The 25,740-nt window shown below is 44.4% G+C and overlaps 1 protein-coding gene across 1 annotated transcript; it reads left to right on the top strand.

Annotated features, from left to right (window-relative positions):
- Positions 1-394: 394 nt before the first annotated feature.
- LOC136493267 (BTB/POZ domain-containing protein At2g24240-like) lies at positions 395-2,364 on the top strand. The gene has a single exon (XM_066489333.1). The coding sequence runs from the start codon at positions 872-874 to the stop codon at positions 2,210-2,212; it is 1,341 nt and encodes a 446-aa protein (XP_066345430.1). The 5' UTR covers positions 395-871; the 3' UTR covers positions 2,213-2,364.
- Positions 2,365-25,740: the final 23,376 nt, after the last annotated feature.

Below are 25,740 nucleotides of genomic sequence, written 5' to 3'. Positions count from 1 at the left end.
ATCTTCCTTGTTCAGATCGTCGACTGAATGCAGCGTAGTAAGATCACTTTTAGTACTACTGTACTCCCTCTCCCTCTGTCATAAAAGAATCAATTTCTAGAGGCACATTAATCACTCTTGTAGTATGGGTTTTATTTAACTCAACCTTTATCTCTGCATTGTTATTGATACTCCAAACAACACTATTTAATTAAGTTTCTGGTATTTGAAGAGTTATTAAGGTTCAACAGTTTAATAAGGGACAACATGATCTTTTATCTTCTTTGCAAATATGTTGTAAAATTGTTAGAAATTTATTTTTTCAGGATAGAGGAAGTACAGTTTAACCATTAAAATTGCCCCAACAACCAAACCGGGGGTCGGGGGAAATAGCTAGAAATGCGTCCCCGACCCCGCCGCCGGGCTGGCGACTGGGGACTCTCTGACGTTGCCTTGCCCTTCCAATCAAGCGCCGTCTTCACGTCAAAGCGACACCGCCCCACCACCACCTCGCCTGCTACCTGCCTCCGCGCTCGACGCTCGCTATCCCTCCCGTCCTCCGTCTCCTCTCTCCCCATCCGCCTCCGCACTGCCGTTACGCCATAAATCCAGCCGAGGCAGCCATCCAATCCAACCAACCCCGTTGATTCCCGCTCGTATATACACGCCCCGACCTCGTACAAACGCGAGCAGTAGTAATTGGCTCAATCCGCCGTCTCCTCAACCGCCCGATACAACGCAGCGGAGGCGGCAGCTCGACAATTCGATACCCCAGCGGATTCGCCGCGGAATCCTCCGGTAATTGGCGCTGAATCTACACGGGATCGGAAGCTGGATGCTGCTCAAAGCGGAGATGGTGTAGTAAAGATCGGTTCTTTGGCGACCGCCGACCATGGCGGCCGGCGGGCGCGTGCGGTTCAACGTGGGCGGGCAGGTGTTCGAGACGACGACCACCACGCTCGCCAACGCCGGCCGGGACTCCATGCTCGGTGCGCTACTCGACTCCTCCTGGAACGTCTCCTCCTCCTCCCCCTCGGGCGGCGGAGTGGCCGAGTACTTCATCGACCGCAACCCGGCCTGCTTCGCGGTGCTGCTGGACCTGCTCCGCACGGGCAGCCTCCACGTGCCGCCGCACCTCCAGGAGAAGCTGCTCTATCGCGAGGCGCTCTACTACGGCCTGCTCGACCACGTGCGCGCCGCGCGGTGGGGCGCGTTCGACGGCGACCGCCTCCGCCTCGCCGCGTCCGTGCCCGGGCGCGCGCCGGGGGACGGCACGGCCATCCGCGCGGCGCCCGACGGCGGGTGCTGCGTCGCGCACGGCGGCGCCGTGCGCGTGTACAACTGGATGCTCGACGAGCACCGCCCGGTGTCGCTCGACCACTCGCAGGTCAACGACGCGGCCTACCTCGACGCCGCCACGCTCCTTATCGCGGCCCGCGAGCGGCTCGGCAAGCGCGACGGCGGCATGGCCGCCTTCTCCGCGGCCTCCGGCGACCTCTGCCACCGCTTCCGCGTCGCGCATGACCGCCAGGTCAAGTCCTTCACCGCCGGCGCGCTGGCCTTCGACCAGGACTCGAGGATCTTCGCCAGCTGCAAGGGCCGGCTCAACGAGTACGGCATCGGCGTCTGGGACCGCGTCACTGGCGAGCAGGCCGACTTCTTCTACGAGCAACCCGGCTGCACCCTGGGCGACGCCGATAAGCTACAGTGGCTGGACGCCACCAACGCGCTCATGGTGGCCACGCTGTTCCCCAAGGCGGACAACTGTTTCATCGGCCTGCTGGACTTCCGGGCCAAGAACGTGGTCTGGTCCTGGTCGGACGCCGGCGCGGCCGCGTCGCTGGACGACAAGCGCGTGCTCCACGCCATCGCCATGGAGGACGAGCGCTCCGTCTGCGTGATCAACCAGTACGACGACCTCGGCTTCCTCGACCTCCGGAGTGGCGCCGGCGGCGTGAGGTGGAGCTCCCGGAGCAAGCTGATGAACCGGAAGGTGCCCGGCGAGGAGAGCTGCTACCCGAAGCTCGCCACGCACGGCGGGCAGCTCTTCTCGTCGATGAACGACAGCATCTCCGTGTTCAGCGGGCCTGAGTACGTGCTGACGTCGACGCTCCAGCGCAGCCACGGCGGCGCCATCTGCGACTTCTCGATCGGCGGCGACCGGCTCTTCGCCCTGCACAACGAGGAGAACGTGTTCGACGTCTGGGAGACGCCGCCGCCGCCGATCATCTGACCGCCAGTGGACTCCGGTCCTCTTTTGTTGCTGTGTACTTGTGATTTCCGTTCTAAGCATTGCAAATTTGCAGCTTGCAACTGTGCACTTAACACCCCAAAGAAATATTCAGGATGGTTTCTGCAGACTGAATTACATTGAAACATTTGATTAGAGAATTTTGTCATGTTCGTTTCGCTGAAATTGATGCTTACGCTGAAATACTACGAGAGAAAAATATTAGAGAAAAATATTATTGGATCGCTGAAAAGCACGGCTCAAATAGCGTTGTCGGCGCACCTAAACTTTGCAGGTAAGACTAAAGATGGATGAATACTCGAACCTTTTTTTTTTTATCCCTGGGTCTTAGCGCGTGTATACTGTGACTGCTGAACCTGCTTGCTTTTGGCAGCGAGTGCAAGATGTGCTGTCGAAATCATCGCAAATGGATTCTGATCAGTCGCTCACGATCGCTTGCATAATATTGTTCAAGTCTGCCCCTGAGCCGCCACCACGATCTACTCATCTATCTCCTTAAAAAAAAAGAGAGACATGCTCACCTATTTTTCAGTATGTACATGTCGCATTTCCTCCTTGAAATGAGTTCAGATGGTAGATTGATCTCTTCCAATTGTTCCAATGATTAATTAGACCCTTGAATCCACGCTCTGATCGGAGACGTCTAATCGTTTCATAGTTGGTGGCCCCCCGTCGCACAGCTATTAGGTCGAGATAGCTACTAGAGAGGGGTGAATAGTCGTTTCTAAATTTAATCGCGTCGGTTAACCGAAACAAATGCGAAATTAAAACAATTGGGTCTAGCCAAGACTACACCCCTCTATCAAAGTTTACAAGCACCTTATAAAAATCCTAGTTAAGCAACAAAGGTGCCAGGCTAGATAGAACTCACATATCCAATTCTAAGAGTAAGGGCACACAAACCTATGTCACTAATATTTCAAGCAACGAGGGAGCTTCTACACATGCTAGTAAGCAAAAGCACAAAGCCAACTAAGCTTACTAACAATGCTAAATAACAAGACAACCAATGTTAAATTAGAGAGCGCAAATACTTAGCTACACAAACTAAGCAATGTACTAACAAGGTTACACAAACTAAATTAGCCACGCAACGGAGCTACTTCTATGCTACACAAGCAATAAGGTAACTAGTGAGCTACACAAGCTAACTAATTATAAGAGCAACTACATAAGCACAATGTATATGAAAGTAACTATAAGCTTATGTAAGGGGATTGTAAACCAACGGGAAGAACAAGATTGACACTGTGATTTTCTCCCAAGGTTCACGTGCTTGTCAACATGCTACGTTCCTGTTGTATCGATCGCTCACTTAGTGGTTTGGCGGCTAATTGGCATCACACGCCAAGCCCGCTCATTGGGCACCGCAAGAACCTACCCCAAAAGTGAGGGTAGTTCAATGACACGCTCAACTAGGGTTGCTCTTCGTGACTCCCGCGGGACGAGCACAATGCCCCTCTCAAAGCTCTTCTCCGGAGCACCGCACAAGCTTTTTGTGGGCTTCTACGGAGACCGCCACCAAGCCGTCTAGGATGTGGCAACCTCCAAGAGTAACAAGCGCCACCGGCTTGCAACTCAATTACCTAGTGCCACTCGATGCAACCTCATGGTGCAATCGCACTAGAATCGCTCTCTCACACAATCGAATGATCACTATCAAGCATATGTGAGATGCAGGGCTCCCAAGCACTCTCAAGAATGGACACAAAGTCCCCAAGGTGCTCAGCACCAGTCATGACCGAGACCACCTTCTATTTATAGTCCCCACAAAAATAGAGCCATTTTACCCCTTCACTGGTCACAGCTCAGGATGACCGGATGCTCCTATCAGATCGACTGGACGCACCCTGCCAGCGTCCGGTCAACGGATGCACACTATGTGTCGCCTCCGTTCAACCTCAGTCGCTTGATCTCAACGGTCAACTGCCAGTCTGCCACGCACCAACAGTCAAGTGATGACCGAATGCAGCATAGTGCTAAGACCGGACGAACCTTTGTCGAGTCCGGTCGTTTTCAGAGAGGTCCTGAGAGAGCCAATTGACCACCGAACGTGTCAGTTTGATCACGACTGGATACAGGAGGGGCAACGTTCGGTCGTTTGGCTCCCAGAGCTGCTCAACTACGACTGGACACATCCAATTGGTCATGATCGAACGCAGCATCAGCATTCGGTACCACCTTCTTTTATAATTGGCTAGACGCTACTCCCCAGAGTACGGTCACCACGTGACCAGCGTTTGGTGCACTATGTGAAACCCAGTCTTTTCTGTACAGGACGTCGGTGGCACCATCGAACACTCCGTAGGTGAAGTTTTGAACCCTTGCTCCCAAGTGCTAAACATAATGTGTATCACCTTTATGCATGTGTGTTAGCATATTTTCACAAACATTTTCAAAGGATTAGCAACTCAACTTGCCACGCCACTCGATCCTAGCGACGATGCAAAGTTAGATAACTCAAGTGGCACTAGATGACCGATATGCAAATAAGTTTGCCCCTCTTGATAGTACGACCATCTATCCTAAACCCGGTCATCAACTTCTCTACACACCTATGACCAGTAGAATGAAATACCCTAGGTTATACCTTTGCCTTGTGCATTCTATTCCATCTCCTCTAATGTCGATGCAACACATGCACCAACATGGTCAACAATGATATGATCCACTTTATGTCATCATGTGATCATATTGGTTCATCGATCTTGACTTCACTTGCTTTTCACCATTGCCTTCGTCCATCAGTGCCAAGTCTTACTCAAGCTTCACCGCCACATGGTCCATCGCTCCAAAGCCTTCGACTTACCCTTCACGCTTGCTACCGGTGCATCAAGCCAAGTCAAGTCTTGATCTTCTCCACCTTGATCACATGACTCAATATCATGTCTCAGATTCAATGAGCTCCTTCATCATCACATATATGAGCTTTGCAACATCTCCGAGCCATTTTTACCTTCATGGCATATGTTGCTCACACACATGTTCCTATGGACTAATCACCCATGTATCTCACATAACCATAATTAGTCCACCTAGGTTGTCACTCAATTACCAAAACCACATGAGGACCTTTCAATAGCGCCATAAAAAGGGAGGTGGGGGCCAGAGCACAAAGCATGAGGTTCACCTGAGCCGCCAGACACCCCACCGATATCCCAAACCCTAATCCGATCTAGAGAGGGGGTGCTGCCAGCTAAAAGGGGACCGTGACGCCTAAGAGGGGGGGGGTGAATTAGGCAACTTAAAATTCTAACTCTAAACTATGGCCTCTTTTTCTAACCTAAGCAAAATATATGCAAAAGATAAACTATCTAAGTGTGCAACTACGGTTTTGCTAATGTGTTGCTATCTCTACCGCAAAAGGAGTAATGCAATCAATGTAAATGCGAAAGCTAAAGAGCAAGGTAGAGATATGCAAACTCTAGTCGGTGACTTCGGTATTTTTATCGAGGTATCGAGAAGCGCGCAAGCTTCTTTCTAGTCCTCGTTGGAGACCCTCGCAAGGAATCCCTCGCAAGGGCCAAGCTCTCGGTCGGATAACTCTGTGGATAGCCTCGGGCCTTCCCCACACGTAAGTGGGTCTCCGACGTGCCTTCTGACAAGCCTCTCCCGGATGCTCCCCACCGTCTTCACTATCAAGCTTCTAGCCGAAATGCCGTGGGCCTCATTCCCTCCGGTACACGGTGGCGGCCACACCACAAACGCGGTTGGTGTGATCTCGCAAGACTACAAGCCCCTCCAATGTACAATAATGGTGTGTGCAAGCACCGAGTGATAAGAGGTATGTAAACCTCACTAGACACTAGGCCTAAACCTAGAGCAAGCGCATAAGCGGTGGTCTAATCAACCTAAGCACTTCGCAAAGCACCTACGCTAATCACCTAATAAAACACTAAGCACTATATAAGTGAAGATCACTAAAATGGTTTATCAATACCCTTAGTATGTTTCCTTAGCTCCACTCATCTCATTTGGCCGGTTGGGGGTTGTATTTATAAGCCCCACTGAGAAAGTAGCCGTTGGGGACGAAATCCCGCTTTTCTGCTACTGACCGAACGCTGATCATGTCCTGACCGGACGCGTCCAGTTGTCCCGACCGTTGGAGCCGCGATCTACTGATCGGACGCTGCTAGCGTCCGGTCACATGCCACCAGACGTGTCTGGTCGCAAATTTGCCGCTCTAGAACCTCTCTGTACTCGATCGGACGCTGTTGTCCTACATCCGGTCGGTTTGCCGCCAGCGTTCGGTCGCTGCTGCTGTTGCCGAGCCTCCTGATCGGAGCATTCGGTCACTTTTCTCCAGCGTCCAGTCACCTTTGTGAGCTTGTTTCTTCGTGATCTTGCGTGCGGCTTGGTTCCTATCTTCGTGCTTGAACTTTGCTTGATATCTTAGGTCTTCTCTTGTGCTCCTAAGATCTTCTTTGAGGTGTTGATCATCGGATCATCACGTTGCCTTTGTCCAAATCACATCTTGCATCCTATTGAACTACAAAACAATCTCTTGCAAATTCATTAGTCCAATTTGGTTGTGTTGGTCATCAAACACCAAAATCCAAAGTAAATAGGCATAGGGTCCATTTTCCTTACAATCTACCCCTTTTTGGTGATTGATGACAACACGACCAAAGGAAGCAAATAATAAAAAAATGAATTTAAAACCTATCTACTTGCTAGCATGCAATGCAAGGGGCAAGATTATATGATGCTAAAAGATACTACTTGTAAGACTACATAAAAACTTATCTTGCCCTTGCAAATGTCCCTATGTGGTATTATGGATTTAAGCCTTGCTTCCTATAAATTCTCCCCATTACATAGGCTAATCCATGATCCACTATCCTCCTTTTCTCAGACCATTACTATAAATTAATGCTTGCTTTTGGTCCTCTAAATTCTCCCCCTTTGGAATCAAACACCGAAAAGGAAGACATTAGTAGCACAAGGGAGGGTCAAACTTTGTGATCCTTTGTGTATAGAGTGAAATAGATCACAAAATTTGACTCTCACATTATATAGACTAAGCTCCTCCTAAATATATGCATACATATGAGAGAAGGCAAAGCATATGCATAAATGGCAAAGTATTGCACAAGGGAATTTAATCTATATAATGCACGGAAAAAGCATATAAATATCAAAATGAAATCAACATGATGATATTGGTTTAGAAATACCACATGTAGAAATCAATTTGATTTCTACCACTTGCAATAGGTGGTGGATATTTAAAGTATGATGTTTAACTCCGGAGACTCCATTTTCCTTGCAATGAGACTACTACACACATGATAAGCTTGAAAATGTGTTAGTCTCAAAGTATCCAACTTGTAGAGTAACCTTCCCCTAAATTTATGCACACAAGTGTGGAATACTTGTAGGAAACGTGCACATTGATTTTAGAAAAATAAATACCACTTGAAAGATGACATCATATGAATGTGAGAGTCATTTTCGAAGGTGATATCAGGGAGAGATTATCTATAATTTGGACTTTGACACATATTAGATGAACAATTGTAAGACAAGCTATGTGCCATGCTTCTAAACAATTTTAAACCATGTAGGATTGCTCCAAGAAATAAGAATGAAACCGAGCAAGCCTACCATATGAAATACCTAGTGTATGCATTGCAAAATATATAAGAATGCAAATGCAAAACTAGGCATGAAGAGTAACTAGATGCTAAAAGATACCAATTGTAGGAAAAATCAAATCTAATACCAATTGAAATAAATTGAATCTAGTTACCTAACATGGGAAGGGAAATTTGGGTCTATAGTATTCACTAACCCACTTAGCAATGATTTTGTCCATCATGATGCACCCCATGAAATGCATCCAAACTTTGCCAAGTCTCCAAATTCCCTGAAGTCCATAGGACATCTCACTTTCCTTTCGGGATCCAAACCTTCTTGGTGCTCTTCATGTTGGAAATAATTTCCTTTGGCACCCAAAAGCGTTTGGCCCCATTGTTGGCTTGCTTGTTCACCTTGATGGCCACCACCTTGTCATTTTTCTTCTTCTTCAAGAGATAAGGTGTGGAGGCCTTCTTGTCCACCTTGTTGGTGTAGGTGTTGGAGAGCTTGCTTGTTTGCTTCTTCTCTTTCTTCTTTGCTCCTCCCCCATTCTTCACCTTACACTCATAGGACTTGTGACCTTCCTTGTGGCATACATAGCAAACCACAGTTTGTCCTTCATCAAGCTTCTTTACTCCCTTGACTGTGTTATCTTGATGAAGTTGGGCTTGCTTTGTCTTGCCTTTCACTTGAGTCAAGTCCTTGGTGAGGCGAGCTACTTCTTGCTTGAGTTGCTCATTCTCCTTTGCAACCTCTTGTGTGCATGTATCTACAACAACTTTCTCAACACAAACTTGGTTGCACAAAGGTGAGTCTAAACATAAATCATTACAAGAAGTAGAGGTATCCTTTTTAGACATGTTAGAACTTTTCCTTTTAGATGCCTTAGTGGGAGTTGTACTAACTGCTTCAAGATTAGCAACTTTATTAGTTAGCTCATCACAATGTTTGCACATAGTTTTCATTTTAGCAAGCAAACTTTTATATGCATCTTGTGAGCTAGCTAACTTTTCTTTTAATTTTTCATTTTTCTTTACAAGTTGCTCATCATTTATTGTGCATGCATTTGTTGTTACACTAGCCTCAAGTTGCTCAATTTTAGTAGATAGTTGAACATTAAGATTAGCAAAATTCTCATATTGTTCAAGCAAGGTTTTGTATGCTTCTTGTGAAATATCTAGTTTTTCTTTTATTTTCCTAAGCTTCTTTTGTTGACTAGTGCAAACTTTAGCATAATTAAGGTTTTGTTGCATAATTTCTTTATAAGAAGGCATATCATCATCACTATCACTATCACTAGAGAATGAGCTTTTGTTACCTCGTGCCATAAGGTACACACGAGAAGAGCTTGATGATGAGTGCTTGCGCCCTCGCCTCTTGTGATGGTGTTTTTCTTCACTTGAAGATTCATCCCATGTCCTTATTGATGTGAGGGCTTATTTCTTGCATACCTTCTTCTTTTTCTTGGGTGTGGGCTTATTTGGACAAGCTTCCACAAAGTGCCCCAACTCGTTGCATCCATAGCATCCTCTCTTTCTTTGCTCATTTCTTTGATTTGTGAAAATGAGATCTTAGATTTGGATGGGCACACCCTTGACATTGAGCTTTTGGATCATCTTCTCCACCTTGTTGATTAGTTTGATTGATTCTTCATCAAGGTCGGAGGTGGAGGAGGAAAATTGATCATCATCACTTGAGTCTTCATCATCATCATCATCATCATCCTCATCTTTTTCTTCATCTTCACTTGAAGAGCTTGAGCTTGAGCTTGTCTCAACTTGCTTGCCCTTCATCTTCTTTTTCTCGCCACATGCGAGAGCTTTGCCTTTGCTTGATGAAGAGACTTCTTCTTGACCCATCTTGCATGACATTTCAAATGCCACTATCTTACCAATGACTATGGCCGAGGTCATGGTGCTCAAGTTCTCCATATTGTGAAGGATGATGATGATGCTTGCATATTTCTTTTGTGGTAGCACGGAGATGATCTTCCTTACGATGTCTACATCATCTAGCTTTGTTAGTCCTATTGAATGGAGCTCATTGATAATTAGATTCAAACAAGAATACATATCACAAACAAGCTCATCATCATTCATTGTAAAGGAATCATAATTTTGTTTAGCTAGACAATGTTTTTGCTCACAAACATTAGATGTGCTGTCATGGAGCCCTTCAAGTTTTAACCAAATTTCATGTGCCGTATTTAAAGTGAACTCTTGGTTAAACACATCCATACTGAAAGATTCAAACAAGCAATTTTTAGCTCTAGCATTGAAGTGCATTTCTTTTTTATCACTTTTGTGGGGTTTTCAGGATTCTTAATGGGTTTCATCCCATCACGAGTGACTCTCCAAACATCTAAATCAACCGCCTCAAGGTAGCAAGCCATTCTAGCTTTATAATAGGGGAAGTTAGTGCCATCAAAGTACAAAGGCCTAGATGTATCCATCCCAACCACTCTAAATAGCGCCGGCTCAACGGCGGTTAAGCCAAAGGTCTAAATTGAACCAACCGGCCCTGATATCAATTGAAAGGGGACCATGATGCCTAAGAGGGGGGGTGAATTAGGTAACTTAAAATTCTAACTCTAAACTATGGCATCTTTTTCTAACCTTAGCAAAACCTATGCAAAAGACAAACTATCTAAGTGTGCAACTATGGTTTTGCTAATGTGTTGCTATCTCTACCGCAAAAGGAGTAATGCAATCAATGTAAATACGGAAGCTAAAGAGCAAGGTAGAGATATGCAAACTCCTATCGATGACTTCAGTATTTTTACTGAGGTATCAAGAAGCACGCAAGCTTCCCCCTAGTCCTCGTTGGAGCCCCTCGCAAGGGCCAAGCTCCCAGTTGGGTAACTCCTTGGATAGCCTCAGGCCTTTCCCACACGCAAGTGGGTCTCTGACGTGCCTTTCAGCAAGCCTCTCCCGGATGCTCCCCGCCGTCTTCACTATCAAGCTTCCGGCCAAAATGCCGCGGGCCTTATTCCCTCCAGTACACGGTGGTAGCCACACCACAAAAGCGGTTGGTGTGATCTCGCAAGACTACAAGCCCCTCCAATGTACAACAATGGTGCGTGCAAGCACCGAGTGATAAGAGGTATGCAAACCTCACTAAACACTAGGCCTAAACCTAGAGCAAGCACATAAGCGGTGGTCTGATCAACCTAAGCACTTCGTAAAGCACCTACGATAATCACCTAATAAAACACTAAGCACTATGCAAGTGGAGATCACTAAAATGGTGTATCAACACCCTTGGTATGTTTCCTCAGCTCCACTCATCTCATTTGGCTAGTTGGGGTTGTATTTATAAGACCCACTGAGAAAGTAGCCATTGGGGACGAAATCCTGCTTTTCTACTATTGACCGGACGCTGATCATGTCTTGACCGGACGCATCTAGTCGTCCCGATTGTTGGAGCCACGATCTACTGATCGAACGCTGCCAGCGTCCAGTCACATGCCACCAGACATGTCCGGTCGCAAATTCGCTGCTCTAGAACCTCTCTGTACTCGATCAGATGCTACTATCCTGCATCCAGTCAGTTTGCCACCAGCATCCAGTCCAGTGTCCGGTCGCTGCTGCTGTTGCCGAGCCTCCAGATCGGAGCGTCCGATCGCTTTTCTCCAGCGTTCGGTCCAGCGTCCGATCACCTTTGTGAGCTCGTTTCTTCATGATCTTACATGCGGCTTGATTCCTATCTTCGTGCTTGGACTTTGCTTGATATCTTAGGTCTTCTCTTGTGCTCCTAAGGTCTTCTTTGAGGTGTTGATCATCGGATCATCATGTTGCCTTTTTCCAAGTCACATCTTGCATTCTATTGAACTACAAAACAATCTCTTACAAATTTATTAGTCCAATTTGGTTGTATTGGTCATCAAACACCAAAATCCAAAGTAAATAGGCCTAGGGTCCATTTTCCTTACACCAGCGATGGGAAGTGCTACTGTCGCCTCTGCACCACGTCGGACATCTATGACTCACCGGACTCCCCTGCTTCCATTACTTCGACACCCTCTGGGACGACTATGCCATGGATGACTCGGCATCCTCCAAAGCCAATGATCAAATGCTCCTACATCTCTCTCTCTCTCTTTGTCTCCCTCTCCCGTAGCAAGTTCTAGGTCTAATTTGATTCAACTAGTAAGAGTTTCACACTCCTATCTTCACCTAAATGATCCCTAAGGTCAAACAATGGTATCGGAGCCGGTTTCTAGGCATAGATTTTGTAGGGTAGCAACAATTAGAAGGAGGTGAGAGATCCAATTTAGATCTAAGCAAAGGGTTTGATGTGAACCTAACCCTAATCGGAGTGAAGAAAATAACAGCAAAGGGGGTCTCAGTTTTGAGAACAACTCAAACCCTAACCCTAACTCATGAAGATAGAAGGGGAAGATGAACAGTAGGGCTAACCCTAACCCTAACCCTATCCCTAAATCGGACCAGCTCTGAGAAGAAAAGAAAGAAGATCCAAATAGAGAAGATCAAGGGGAAAAGGGAAGGGCTAGGGAGGCGGCTTACCTCGCCGGCCTCCACTCACCAGATCACCCCAGGTAGGGCCTCCACGCCAATGTACTATGGCCATGCTAGGGCGTCGTGGCTAGGCCACTTGACGATGGCGTGCTCAATCGCTGGGGAGCACACGCGTCGGCGAGGGGGCTAGCGACGGTGCCACCTTCTCTCTCTTGGCTCCAGGGTCTCTCTACGCTCGCTCGGTCGGTGGCTGTCGCTGAGAGAGAGAAAGGGGAGAGATGGAATGAGGCTAGGGTTCAGGGCAGAGCACCGATCATGTGGCTTTGTTCCGCCAAGATCATCGCCCACCGTCGATCTCCATCCAATGGTGGTGAATGATCGAACTAGGATCTGGCCTAGGCTGGAGCGTGTGGGCGGACAACTTTGCCAGCCTAGGCCTAGGTTGTGGCCTAGAAGACGCCGCACGCGCGAGCAGGGCAGGCCGGGCCGAGCAGCAGTGAAGAGTTTGAGACCAGTTTTTCTTTTTCCCTTTTCCATAAAATGTGATTTTCTAGAAAATGATTAGAGGCTCAAGAAAATTAGCAAGAGAATTTTCTTATGGGTAAAATTCATCAAATATGTTTAATGTTTTCCGCTGCAATGTTAAAGTTTATTATCTTCTAATTAAATTCAAACCAACGGGAGAATTTAATTTGAAGAGCAGTAATTTTGTCAGTAAATTATAATATTATTATTTTTCTGACCAACATTGATAATAGCAATATTATAATGTTCATTCAAAAGTTTTTCATGCATTAATTCTATTTCTGCCCAACGATGATGTAGAATTAGTGTATAAGAAAGTTGCATGTTTTAATTTTGACCAACGTTAAATTAAGGCATACAATTATTATGTCATATTTTTCTCACTATCTGTGACGATGTTTTCAGGACTTAACCCAATGGCTTTTATCTCGCACATACTGCCTCTTAAAGGGGGCAACTATAGGTTATGGCGAGAGAAGTATGAACTAGCACTTGCGCTGTCTAAAAATGACCTAGCGCTTACCTCTCCATGTCCTACTGAGCCAGTGGACCCGGTGAGGGAAGATAATGAGACTGATGCTGATTTCACTGCTCAGCAGTGAGATCATGCAGAAGTGCGGATGAAGTATGATCTCGAACGCAAGAAATGGGATATTTCAAACCGCAAGTGCTTGATGGTGGCTAAGTCCACAATTTTAGATGATATAAGGGATCCATCCCAGATTGTGATACCACCATAGAGTATCTTAAGAAAGTGGAGAGTCAGTTCACTGGCTCTTCAAAGGCTTATGTCAGTACTTTGATCAAGAAATTGTTCAATGGGAAATACACTGGTGGCGGTATCAGATAGCTCATACTAAAGATGAGCAACACGGCTTCGAAGCTAAAACCAATGGATTTGGGGCTCAAGGATGAGTTCCTAATACATTTGGTTTTTGCTTCCTTGCCCAAAGAATATGAAACTTTTGTTGTGAACTACAACATGTAGCCCGATAAGTGGGATATAGAGAAGCTTATCGCAATGTGTGTTCAAGAAGAGAAAAGGCTGAAAAGCTCACAAGGTGATTCTGCTAACCTTGTGAAGGATAACAAAAAAAGAACTTCAACAAGAATGCCAAACCTCAAGGGAAAGCCCCTTAGAATGACCACCATCAGAAGAACAACAATGCTCAAGTTGAAAATGATCAGTGTAAATGGTGCAAGAAGCATGTAATAGCCTCGGTGTTACACTGTAAATCATTTACTAAAACACCGCATGAGTATCATGTTTATGTGTTAATGCATGTGATATAGAGTGTAGATAAATTTTAATAAGGATGTTCGCGACTTATGAAATTATCAAGTAAGGATGTTCGCGAATTTTTATTGAATGAAAACACTATAGAATGTATATACAGAATTTTAATAAAGTTAGAAGTACTAACTTCATAGATGATGATGAAATACCCACAGTTGAAAAATGAATTCACTTGCTAACATACCTAATAGCTTGGAAATCGAATTTGACGCGAATCCGATCAAGACTTAGTCGAATTTCTAAGACTAAAAAATGGTTTGACCTAGCTATGATCGGCAATTTTTGTAGAGTAATTGGGTTAAGGGGTAGTGTGGTTTTAGGGCTTGTTTTAGTAGCCTAATATGCCCTCTTAAGAATTGCATAGGTGGTTTGGCGATTAGATCAACGTTTTAGATTTTTTGAACGCTTTAGAAATCATGCGTAGCATGCTCTCGGCTGGCTTCATCGCGTGGACACGGTCACCGTGCCTTGGGCACTCGGTGCCATGGTGTTAGCCATCTGCACGCACGCACGCATGTACACCCATGCACGCCATGCTTAGCGGGCCCGATGCCTTGGCCGATCCGCTGCCGCCTAGGCGCCTGCCTCGCCGTGTCACTGTCGTTGCCTTGCGTTGCATCATGTCCACTTGTGCTACTATGCCGCCATCCCATCAGCTCACTGCACGCTAGCTCACAGCACTGCGCTGTCACCACCACACCATAGCATGCTGCCGTCGCGTCCACCTGTGCCTCTACGTCGCTGCCCATCCTAACTCCGAGCACGTGGGCTTGCCAAGGCCACTCGCGTGTCATTCGCCATTGATGGCGCCATGGCTGCCGGCTGCGCTGCCTCTACCTACAAGTGTGCACATTCCTTTCCTGGCTGCGGTGGCTCATAGTGATTGCACGTGTGCGATCGTCGTGTCCCGCCAAAGCTCGGGCAAGCAGCCGGACCCATCCCCTTTTCCCTATCCCTCCTCTGTTGCCCAGGCCAGCCAGGCCATGCCTTCAATCCAGCATGGTTGGGTCATGTCCATTCAATTTGGTGCGCTCCTGGCTCCGCCTTCGAGCCTGCTAGGCGACCGACCCCGCACCGTGTCCAATTACGCTTTGGCAAGCTCCAATTTGGAGCCAGGCTTCTATCATCATGCCATTAAAGGCTAAGCCTGCTATTGCCGTGGGCTGTACCCACCTTGTCATCCTGAGCCAAATTGGTTCCACCCCTAGCCCCGCCTTGTAGTCCTCCTCGACATGCGCACCTGAGCCTCGCCCTCACTGCTTTCCTCATGGCGCTGACGCGTCTGTGCCTCCATGGCCCAACATCGCCCTTGCCGCGCGCACGTGGCCAGCTCGACTGGGGCAGTGTCCGGCTACACCACCACTCTGTGTAGGATCTCGGTGAGACCCTAATGCTCGTCCGTTGTCCGTGTTTCCTCTCTGGTGGTAGAGCTTGGCTAAACAAGGTTGGCGCCATCGTAGGTTGGCCGTCGCTGTGGAGGGAGCTCTTGACCATGTCTCCGTTCATCGCTTCACCGCCCACCACTTCACATTTGCATCTAGGTGAGCATCAGCTCCTTAGAGGGGGCGGGGAGGGGTTTGGATGGCCGGCGTGGTGGTCCAGTGCCAGCGCCGCCACGCCGATGCGCGTGGGGGTGGCCGGAGGACCCGCCCATGGTAAAGAAGCAATTTGGGAAGGGTTTATCTATATAATAGCGGACCGTAGGAATAGTGTTGCGGACCTCGAGGTGAACCACCGGTAGCTCAAGGGCGTTTTCGCATAACTGACCGGTGTGCGTGGGCCTTCCCATCGTGGGTCGTTGCCGCGCGGTTGGGCCACGCCCCATGTGGGCCACATCGGTGGGTCGCGCGTGTGTGCACGCTGCGCGTGCGTGGGCCACGTCGCTCGCTCGTGGGCCGCGCGGGTTGAATTCGGTTTTTCCTTTTTCTAGAGAATTAATAAATGCTTTTCCAATTTAGTTTTGAGCTAATCTTTGGAAAATTATATTAAATTCTGTAGATGTCCAAAAATAGTGAAACAAAATTTGTTAGGTTCACAAAATTGTGTTCTATTTGTTGGTGTAGTTAGTTTATAGTTACCTGTGATAATGTTAGATTCATTAATTCATTTAGGAAAGCTTAGAATCATTTAGCTTAATATTTGTAGGATTTTTTATGGCAAATTGGTAATAGCTTTAGCCATAATTTTTTTATAGTAGGTTAATTAGATTATTATGTGCTCACTGTAATTTTTGTAGCCTTAGAATAGGTTGATAAATATGGTAGCTAGTACTCCTTGTTTTAGTATATATATAGTAAATCGGTATTGAGAGTAAGAATGCTTTTAGTTGCTAAGTGAATACATGAAATGTTTCATACCTGTTTAGTGGAAATGATAGGCAACTTAGCATCTTAGTCGGTAGAGCTAGCTTAGTAGTTTGATAGATGTATTCTTATTTTAAGAGTTGCTGTTGCCGTATTATTAAGTGTTGCATCATCAATTCATGCATGTAGATAACAAGTTGGTAGAGTTCATGCATGCGGGCGAGCAGGTGTACAAGGAGATCATCAAGGAGTATGAGGAGGAGATTCTTGTATAGGAGGGAGCCCTAGAGCCATCAATTACTGACTTTGTTGACACCCCGCCTACCCAAGGCAAACCCCGATGCATAACCCTTATTTTGAATGATCACTGAATATATATATGATGTGCATTTATGTTACAGGAATTTTATGGTAACTACATGCATAGATATACCTACCTATGAGTCCTACTAGCATAGGTCGAGTAGTTGCTATGCTTAGGATTTTGGTAGCGTGAGTAACCTGCCGTTACTCACAATAGGTGATTATTATTATCACTCATGATAAAAATGATGAAAGAAAAATAGAGACCGGACAGGGATATGGTTTGGGTATTGGTGGGTATAAGAGGTTGTGTCCTGTGGCCAATGGGATATAGCTTGGTTACACTATTTTCCTATCTATGTCGGTTAAGGACTGACCGTTGCATTGGGTTCTAGGCAAGTCATAGACTTATTATCCTAAGCACATACTTGTGTATGGGCGCAGGGAAGACTTATTGCTCTCTTGTCGTGGGTTCTGGCTCTTTTCGGACCGACTGATTAGAGGCAAGGATAGTGGAGGTCTAAGCACTGCACTAAGTTAGGGACTTAGGAGCGGGGCCTTGGAGTCCAAGTTTGGATGGGGACCTGGACCTCGTGATAGAAGAGTGGTGGGTTGGTCCTGCTTGTGCCTAGGGTGCAAGCGGGGCGTGTGTTTTGGGGTACCCAGCTGGACACATTAATTCATGAATCGCCGGCGATCTGGTATGGCTTGTCTATACTCTAGCACTATAGTAAGAACTAGAAGATAAAAGATGATGAAAGGGAACTATATGCTCCATTCTTACTTGAAAGTAGAATAGGTGCTTACATAGAATGGTTAGATAATGAACTAATCATGACTGCTAATAATAAATATACAAAAGGATTTACTATTAGTATTGCTTTCCGCAAAAAGGAAACCCAGCAAACCATAAAGCTTATCATATCCCTTGGAGTCAGAAAATTATTCCCACTAGTTGGATAAGGCTTGCGAGTATATTATGTACTCAGGGTTTATTTACCCCTGTTGCAGGTGCAGCTTGAGGAGTAGCCATTGTGTGGAGAATTCTTCTAGTGGCCACAGACGAATCCTTGTATATTATCGATAGATGTTTATTTTTATTCCAATGTTCAATTTCCATACTCTAAACTTGGTAATATAATAATGTATTTCTAAGAACTCTGGTTGTACGAAATTGATTAAGTATTATAAACTCATTCTCATTATTGGATCCTAGAGGAAAAATGTGGATTATTCGAGCTCTCCCTTAGGGTGTGCTCGACGGAATCCGCCTGTTCTAGCTTGCTTTCGGGGTGCTTAGTGCCTGGTGGAAGGCGAGCGCCTTTGAGGGTGTGTTATTTTGAGCGGTTCTGCCACAAAGCATGTACACTACCAGAGGGATTGTGCAGACTTCCTGAAGAGCCTTCTGAAGAGAGGTGAGGATTTCATTACATTCATAGATGAATCCTTGTATTTAAGTTATGCAAAATCTACTTGATGGATTGATTTAGGTGCAACTGTTCATGTTGCAAATTTATTACAGGGATTCTGTATGAGGAGGACCCTGCAAAGAGGAGAAAGAAGAATTAAAGTTACAAATGGAGTTGAAGCTGAAGTTGAAGCCATTGGAGATCTCTCTCTAGAATTAGATAATGGTTTTAGACTACAGCTTTTAGGTATTCTTTATGTACCCTCTTTGTGTAGAAACTTGATAAGTGTCTCATGACTAGATGATGATGAATATGATTGTCATTTTGGTAATGGCAAATGTCGGATTGTGATTAATAATAAGTGTGTTGGCCTTGCCTTCCGACAAGACAAGCTTTATTTATTATCACTTTCTGAGAATATGAATGATGTGAGCACTGAGAATGAGAATGCTTCCTCGTCTATGAATGCAATAAATAAGCGAAAAAGAATGCATGATGTACCTTTGAAATAATGGCACTATCATTTAGGCTATATTTCGAGGGGGAGAATAGAGCGATTGATTAAGAAATCAATTCTTTCGCCTTTAGAATTTTTAGATTTAGAACAATACATAGATTGCATAAAAGGAAAGTACGTTAAGAAAATAAAGAAAGATGCCAAACAAAGTGCAAGAATTTTATAAATAGTTCACATAGATATCTGTGGTCCTTTTCTTGTGAAAAGTGTAGATGGTTATGATTCATTTATAACATTCACATATTATTATTCTTGTTTTGGCTATATTTATCCAATTAAGGAAAGATCAGAAGCATTGGATAAATTTAAAATATTTAAGGCTGAAGTAGAAAATCAGCACAACTTAAAGATTAAGGTAGTAAGGTCCGACCGTGGGGGAGAGTACTACGGTCGACACACCCCATATGGCCAAGTTCCTGGATCCTTTGCAATGTTCTTACAGAAAAATAGCATATTAGCCCAGTATTCTACACCGGGTGAGGCTCAGTAGAATGGAGTAGCTGAAAGATGCAACCATACCTTAATGGATATGGTGAGAAGCATGATAAGTTACTCTACTCTACTGATAAGTTTATGGATAGAGGCGTTAAAAACCGCCATTCATATTCTTAATCGAGTTCCAAGCAAGTCGGTGCTCAAAACACCGTATGAGTTGTGGATAGGAAAGGAACCCTCACTTAACTATTTACGTGTGTGGGGTTATCCAGCTAAGGCAAAAGTTTTTAACCTAAACATAGGGAAGCTAGACTCCACAAGATAGTCAGTTGTCATTTCATTGGCTATCCAAAAAAGTCAAAATGTTATCACATCTATTATCCTGATAGACAAACGAAGTTTGTAGAAACAAAACATGCTGTCTTCTTGGAGGATGATATGATCAGGGGAGTATGGTAGCACGAGAAATTGGTTTTGAAGAGAAGCGGGTATACGTCCCCACTTGAAAGTGCATGTAGCCCTTTAGTGGGTTTTGGATGATTGAATGACAATGTGATTAAAGGACTAACCCGTTTGCTAAGTGTGGATAGGTAATAGGTTATCTCACAGGTACTTAATGAAAGCCAAAATGATGTGTTATTGTGTAAACAATCTAGTTCAAGCACAAGACAACAATGCAAATGGAATTCATGCTAAGGCTTAATTATTGTGGGATTTCCATGTACTATGTGAAAGCAAGCTTATAAGAATTAATTAATGAGACATAAGGGATTGTATATGGATTGGTCTCATATTTGAAGCTTGCTAAATTGAAATGAAAAAGATAACAATACATGAATGGATGATTCAACACAAGATGTGACTTGATGGCTTGAGATGGTGAAGATAGCAAGGAAAGGCTTTGAGGTACTAAGCAAGGGTGAAGGGCAAGCGATGGCTTGGTGGCCGAAGAACCTAGCTAGGGTGAAGAAGGAAGTACTTGTATTTAGTTGAGGTACTAATCAAGCTATGATGTTCATGTTTACGTGGAGGATCAAATCACTATTAGAGTGTTTGATGGAAGTGACTTAATATATTTGGGATTATTCAAATTTGATGAATGGAATCAAGTCACATGCTCAAGATGGCTATGCTCAAGTGAAAAGATCAAAGTTGACATGTTAGCACCCTCACTTAATGAAGATTGGAATCAAGTCATATGCTCAAGATGGCTATGCTCAAGTGAAAAGATCAAAGTTGTATTTGAGCGACAAAAGAGCTAACTTTATTTTTGCTGGTCTGACAATACCGAACGTGTCCGATATTTACCCAGCAGTGCTAAAACTATTATTCTCAGGTTGGTTCATCAGGAGTTCCGACGTAAGTCGGGAGTTCCAACGGTCGGGAGTCCTAGTAAGGGTCAGGAGTTCTGACGTCTCGCACTTTAACTAACTTGGTGGGTTCGCTGTCCTAGTCATACCGGACATGTTTGGTATGCATTACCAGAGGCCAATGGCTAGTTTTCAAAAGCCTTGAGGGTCGGGAGTTCCGATGGTCGGGAGTTCCGACATGTGTCGGGAGTTTCGACACCTCACAAACTTTAACTCAGTTACATGGTTTTCAAAATTGCTGAGGGTCGGGAGTTCCAACGTGACTCAGGAGTTTCGACGGTCGGGAGTTCCGACATTCATTGAGAGTTCTGACGCCTCACAACTTCACTATAACTCAGTTACCTTTGGCGCAGTGTAAGTCATACTGGATGTGTTCGGTATGGCAATGGCTATAAAATGGCTAGTTTTTCAAGGGGGCTATAAATACCCCCAAGCCTCCACCTCTGGAGGCTACTGATTCTGCTGATACACACATACGTTTTTGAGCCTTGCCAACTCACCTAAACCCTCTCTTAGTGAGTTATGATACAAATTGCAAAATCTATTTGTGGGTTAAGAGAGAATTTGAAAAAGAGTGCAAGCCACCACTTGAGCACTTGTGCATATTGTCAATCTCGTGATTCGCATTTGTTACTCTTGGACTCTTTGGTCCTAGACTGTTAGGCATCGCTGGAGAGCACCCGAGAGATTGTGGTGTGCCACGGAAAGTTTGTAATGGTCGATTCCGCTGCCTCGGAATCATTTAGTGGAAGGAGGAAAAGGAGTTGGAAAAGACTCTGGCTAGAGTGACCTTCGTGGTACCCTCTAGGGCTAACCTTCGCTGGGTCACCCACAGCCCCCTCAACGGAGAGTAGGACTCGATCGAGTCCGAACTTCAGTAAAACAAATATCGTGTCTCAATTTATATTTCATTCGATATTTGTGTTGCTCTGGCTCTTGTGCAGGTTCTCTGTGTATATTGATATCTCTAGAGGTACCTGCAGTTTGGTTTGAAGATAGAAATCAAAAGGAGCAAGTTCGGGGCTATTCTGCAGAAACCGTGCATACCGGACACGTTCGGTATTCATACCGGACACGTCCGGTATTAGAGCTCTGTGCTAAAAATATTTATTCACAGTTCTAACTTTATATTGCAGGGTTGTAGCTTCTAGATATATTCTTTATACCTTGTATACTGTGTGGCTAACTTGTGAGGGGTGGTACTACTCTTATTTAGAGTTTCCAATTTGGAAACTCCCTTTACTAATTATTTCCGCATTTAAATGTGTTAATTTTTTAGAAACGCCTATTCACCCTCCCTCTAGGTGGCATCCTAGGTCCTTTCAATTGGTATCAAAGCGAGGTTCTCACCTAAAGCTTCACTGCCGTGAGAAAAGGATGTCGACGTCTATGGAGTTGGAGCCGGTGCTTCTCCAAAATGATGGTTCAAACTTTCTAACTTGGTCAATACATGTACTCAATACTTTTAGAGATATTAGTCATCTTGTTGAGCATATTGTGGATGCAAGCATACCTCTTTCTATAGTTGATTAGAGTAACTACAAAAATTTGTCAAAAGAGGAAGAGATATGCGTGTAACTCAATGCTCAAGCTATTAATATTATTTTGAGTACATTGAGTGTAGAGGTTCAAGATGAGGCAATCTTCAATGGACAACCTCCTCCGGAGAGTGCTCATCTCATTTGGACTAGACTTTTTGATTTATATGAAAAATCCAAATTTGATGATGCATTTAAGATCGAGTCAATGGAAAGTATGTCCATTACGTCTTCATACAGCGAAGAAGCCTCACAAGACCTCAAGAGCACCAAGCTGGAGCAAGAAGTGCAAGCGGCACATGACTTGTTGTCTGCCTGCACATACTGGACGTGTCTGGTATGCCTACCAGACGTGTCCGGTATGGCCGAGGCAGCAGATCAGCAAGCAACTGTTTGCAACGATGCTCAAGCCCAGTGGCGACCAAGTGATGAGTCAACCTCAGTATCTCATGATACTCATCACTTGTGTCTCATGGCCAAGAAAAGCAAGAAGAAGAGTAGCAAGAAAGATCAAGGAGAAAGCACAAGCAGATGATCAAGATGAGAGTGATGTTGAAGTTGAAGATAACTACAACCTTGATCATCTCAACCGCAAAGACAAGTTCATCATCATGAAGATAGTTGAAAAGAATGATGAGCTTGAAGAAGAGATTGAGAAGCAAGAGCAATCACTTCAAAAGCAAGAATTGTTTCTCATCTCCAAGATGGAAGAACTAAAGGCTCTAAGTGAAAGGTATGAAAAATTACCAATTGAGCATGGTTTAGTTACTAACTCCTCTTCTAGTGTTTCACAACTAGAGAAGGAAAACTTGGAGTTCAAGGCAAGGCTAGATGAACTATCAAGCAAGTACAATGTGCTACAAGCAAATTATGTTCATCTAAAGTGCTCTCATGAGGAAGTAGTAGAATCAAGCATCATGCTTGAGGTGGCTCATGAGGTTGTGATTACATTGGTAAAATTTTCTCAACCTCTCACACATCCACTCACTAGTACACCATCTCAATTAAATGTTTCTTGTACTAATGAGTGTGCTCCTCAAGTAAGCCAATCTTTGATTGAGCTAAATCTCATAGAAAACATAGAGCTCAAAGAAGAGGTGGAAAGATTAAAGAAAGATGTGATTCGGTTGAAGGGTAAGGAGAAAGCACAACCTTCTCAAGATAACCATGATAAGTGAAGAAGCTTGAGAAGGGTTCAAACCTTGCTTCCTCCAAAGCCCAACAAAAGAATCACATCTCAAGCAAGGCCAACACAACCAAGAGCAATAAACATGGAAAAATGATGTGCTATGGTTGTGGATTGTATGGACATGAGTGGGCTATGTGTCCACACAAGAGTTGGGCTGACAAGGTTGAAGCCGCCAATCAAAAGGCTTCTACCAAGGAGGCCAAGCAAATGAAGAGTGATGGACAAAGTGCTTGTCTCATTAGCAAGAAATTGGGGCATCCTACCAAGAAATGCCCAATGTACAAAGAGGCAAGAAAGGAAGTCCAAGTTACAATAAGAAGATGCTTTGGATGCAATGAGATGGGCCACAAGGTTGATAGATGTCCATACAAGCAAAGCAAACATAGAGCAAACAAAGGCCGCATATGCTATGCTTGTAGAAGAAAGGGGCATCTAAGCTATGAATGCCCAAATGGTAACACTCCTAAGCCAAACACATATGTTTATAATGATAAGCTTAGGAAGACCACAAATGGGGTTAGCACTAGCAAGATGATGTGTTCACCACAAACTAGTGCTAAAGCCATTTGGGTGCCTAAGTACTTGTTGACTAACTCAAAAGGACCCAACAAGAGTTAGGTACCAAAGTGTGCTTAGGTTAATGATGTAGGTACTTAGTGATGATATGAAGGCTTCGGGGTGGTTGAGCAAGCAATTTGACAATATTCACTCAATCTATCAATCAATTCTTATCATAATCCCTTATATGGTTGACCCAAAGATAAGTCAATGAACATATCATATATTTCATCCTCACCATTGGTAACAAGTACCTAAACTTTTTAGGATAGCCACTTTGTTCGTTTCGTGTTCTATAGTTCACAAATAGGTACATTTGTGAAATAATGAAAGTGGCTAATTAGATTCAATTAAATGGAATTTTACTTTGCCATATGATGCTTTTAACGGCTCTCTAGTAAAGCAATTCATTTGTTGAGATGCAAGTATACAATAAATAATAGAGCTAAACGAAGAATCACAAGTAGCGAATTAATTGGTTCTGTCCTGCCCCTATTGGACGTGTCCGGTATTACTATCGGACGTGTCCGGTATGGCCAGGGACAGAAAATAAGTGTTTCTGTTATGAGTATTTTGGACGTGTCTGGTATATCTACCGGACGTGTCCAGTATTGTAGGAACCAAAACACTAATTGGATAAGCAACTGAGTTTTTGACCCATATATTTTCATATATCCTCAATTTACTCAGAAGCTTGTGGTTTACCAAATCTAAGTGGATTGTGAGCATCTCTTATACTCAAATTTACTTATGGCAAATTATTTGGTTGTGGTTCAAAATAGAAAATTAACTCCCAAATTCTTAATAGAATAATGTGCTTGTTGAAAGTCATTCAAATTACATGAGGCACTTATTTAGGGGGAGCTAAGTTTCTATGTTTCACCACTATAGACTAACAAATTTATCTAGCATTCTTTGTAGTTCTTTGGATGAAAATGTGTCTAGCATGATTATTTGGCAATTGAGGTCAACATAAAGATCATCATGCTATTTATCTTCTTAGTGGTATTCTTGTGGGCTCAAGGCAAAGGTATGTGTTTACATACATACATTGTAAGTGCATCTAAGGCCCTTTATATGTTAGAATGTGTATTTGTGTGACATAGGAGAGATATTTTTCAAAACCTATAACTAGCGTGTAGGTGGTGTGAATTTGAAAAACTATTTGAATCTTGGTCTTTGTGACATAGCCTTGTCATGTGATGATTATAGCTCTCCTTGATTGTTTGATTGGCTAATCACACATGGCATGGCTTTCTTAAGTCCACAATCTACTTGGTCTCACTCTATCTCTCTCAAGTAAGCGAAATCTTGTTTATGCCAAATATTTGGATAAGAGAAAATCATTTTATGGCATTGGATAAGAAAAGTGATGATACTCAGTTTGGATCAAGATTATATACCTTTTTGGACTAAGAAATAACAAAAAAGAGGATTGGAAGAGAGAAAACACTTTTTGGAATTATTTGGGCTAGCCCGCGTATACCGGACGTGTCTGGTATGAGTGGGGCTATAAAACTGAGCATACCCCTTTGGCCCAGACAAGCTTGTCTCCTTCCAACCAACCTAGCCGCTGACTTCTTCCTCACCCAGGGCGACCAAGGACTTCACCAAGAAAAAGGAGAGAAGGAGATCGCATTGGAGAAGGCTTGCATCAAGATTGAAGGCTCGGGGACTTGGATTCCTCATCGCCTTCTCCTCTCTCCTCTCAAGGTACCCTAATCACGGACCTTGTCCGATCTACATGGTCAATGCATGATTTTGAAATTCCTTCGGTCAATATGCTGCATTGGTGATATAGAAGCAATGTTCAAAGTTTGGAATTGATCCGTGATGGTTTGAATCGAGGAACCCTAGTTAGGGTTGTTGGGCACCCATATCGGACGTGTCCAGTATGCTACCAGACATGTCTGGTATGGCCCAGTAGAGCAGCTCTTCTGCTTCCTTTCGATTCAATCCAATATTAGAATTGTATGCTAGTCTTAGCTTCTTTTGTATCTTCGTTTTG

Source organism: Miscanthus floridulus, chromosome 11, assembly GCF_019320115.1.
Source record: "Miscanthus floridulus cultivar M001 chromosome 11, ASM1932011v1, whole genome shotgun sequence".
In the NCBI taxonomy this organism is placed as follows: Eukaryota; Viridiplantae; Streptophyta; class Magnoliopsida; order Poales; family Poaceae; genus Miscanthus; species Miscanthus floridulus.
This window is presented reverse-complemented; position numbering and strand designations above follow the sequence as displayed.

What these genes read in the sequence shown, in the direction of transcription:
- LOC136493267 (XM_066489333.1), top strand. Translation starts at nt 872, where the DNA reads ATGGCGGCCGGCGGGCGCGTGCGGTTCAACGTGGGCGGGCAGGTGTTC.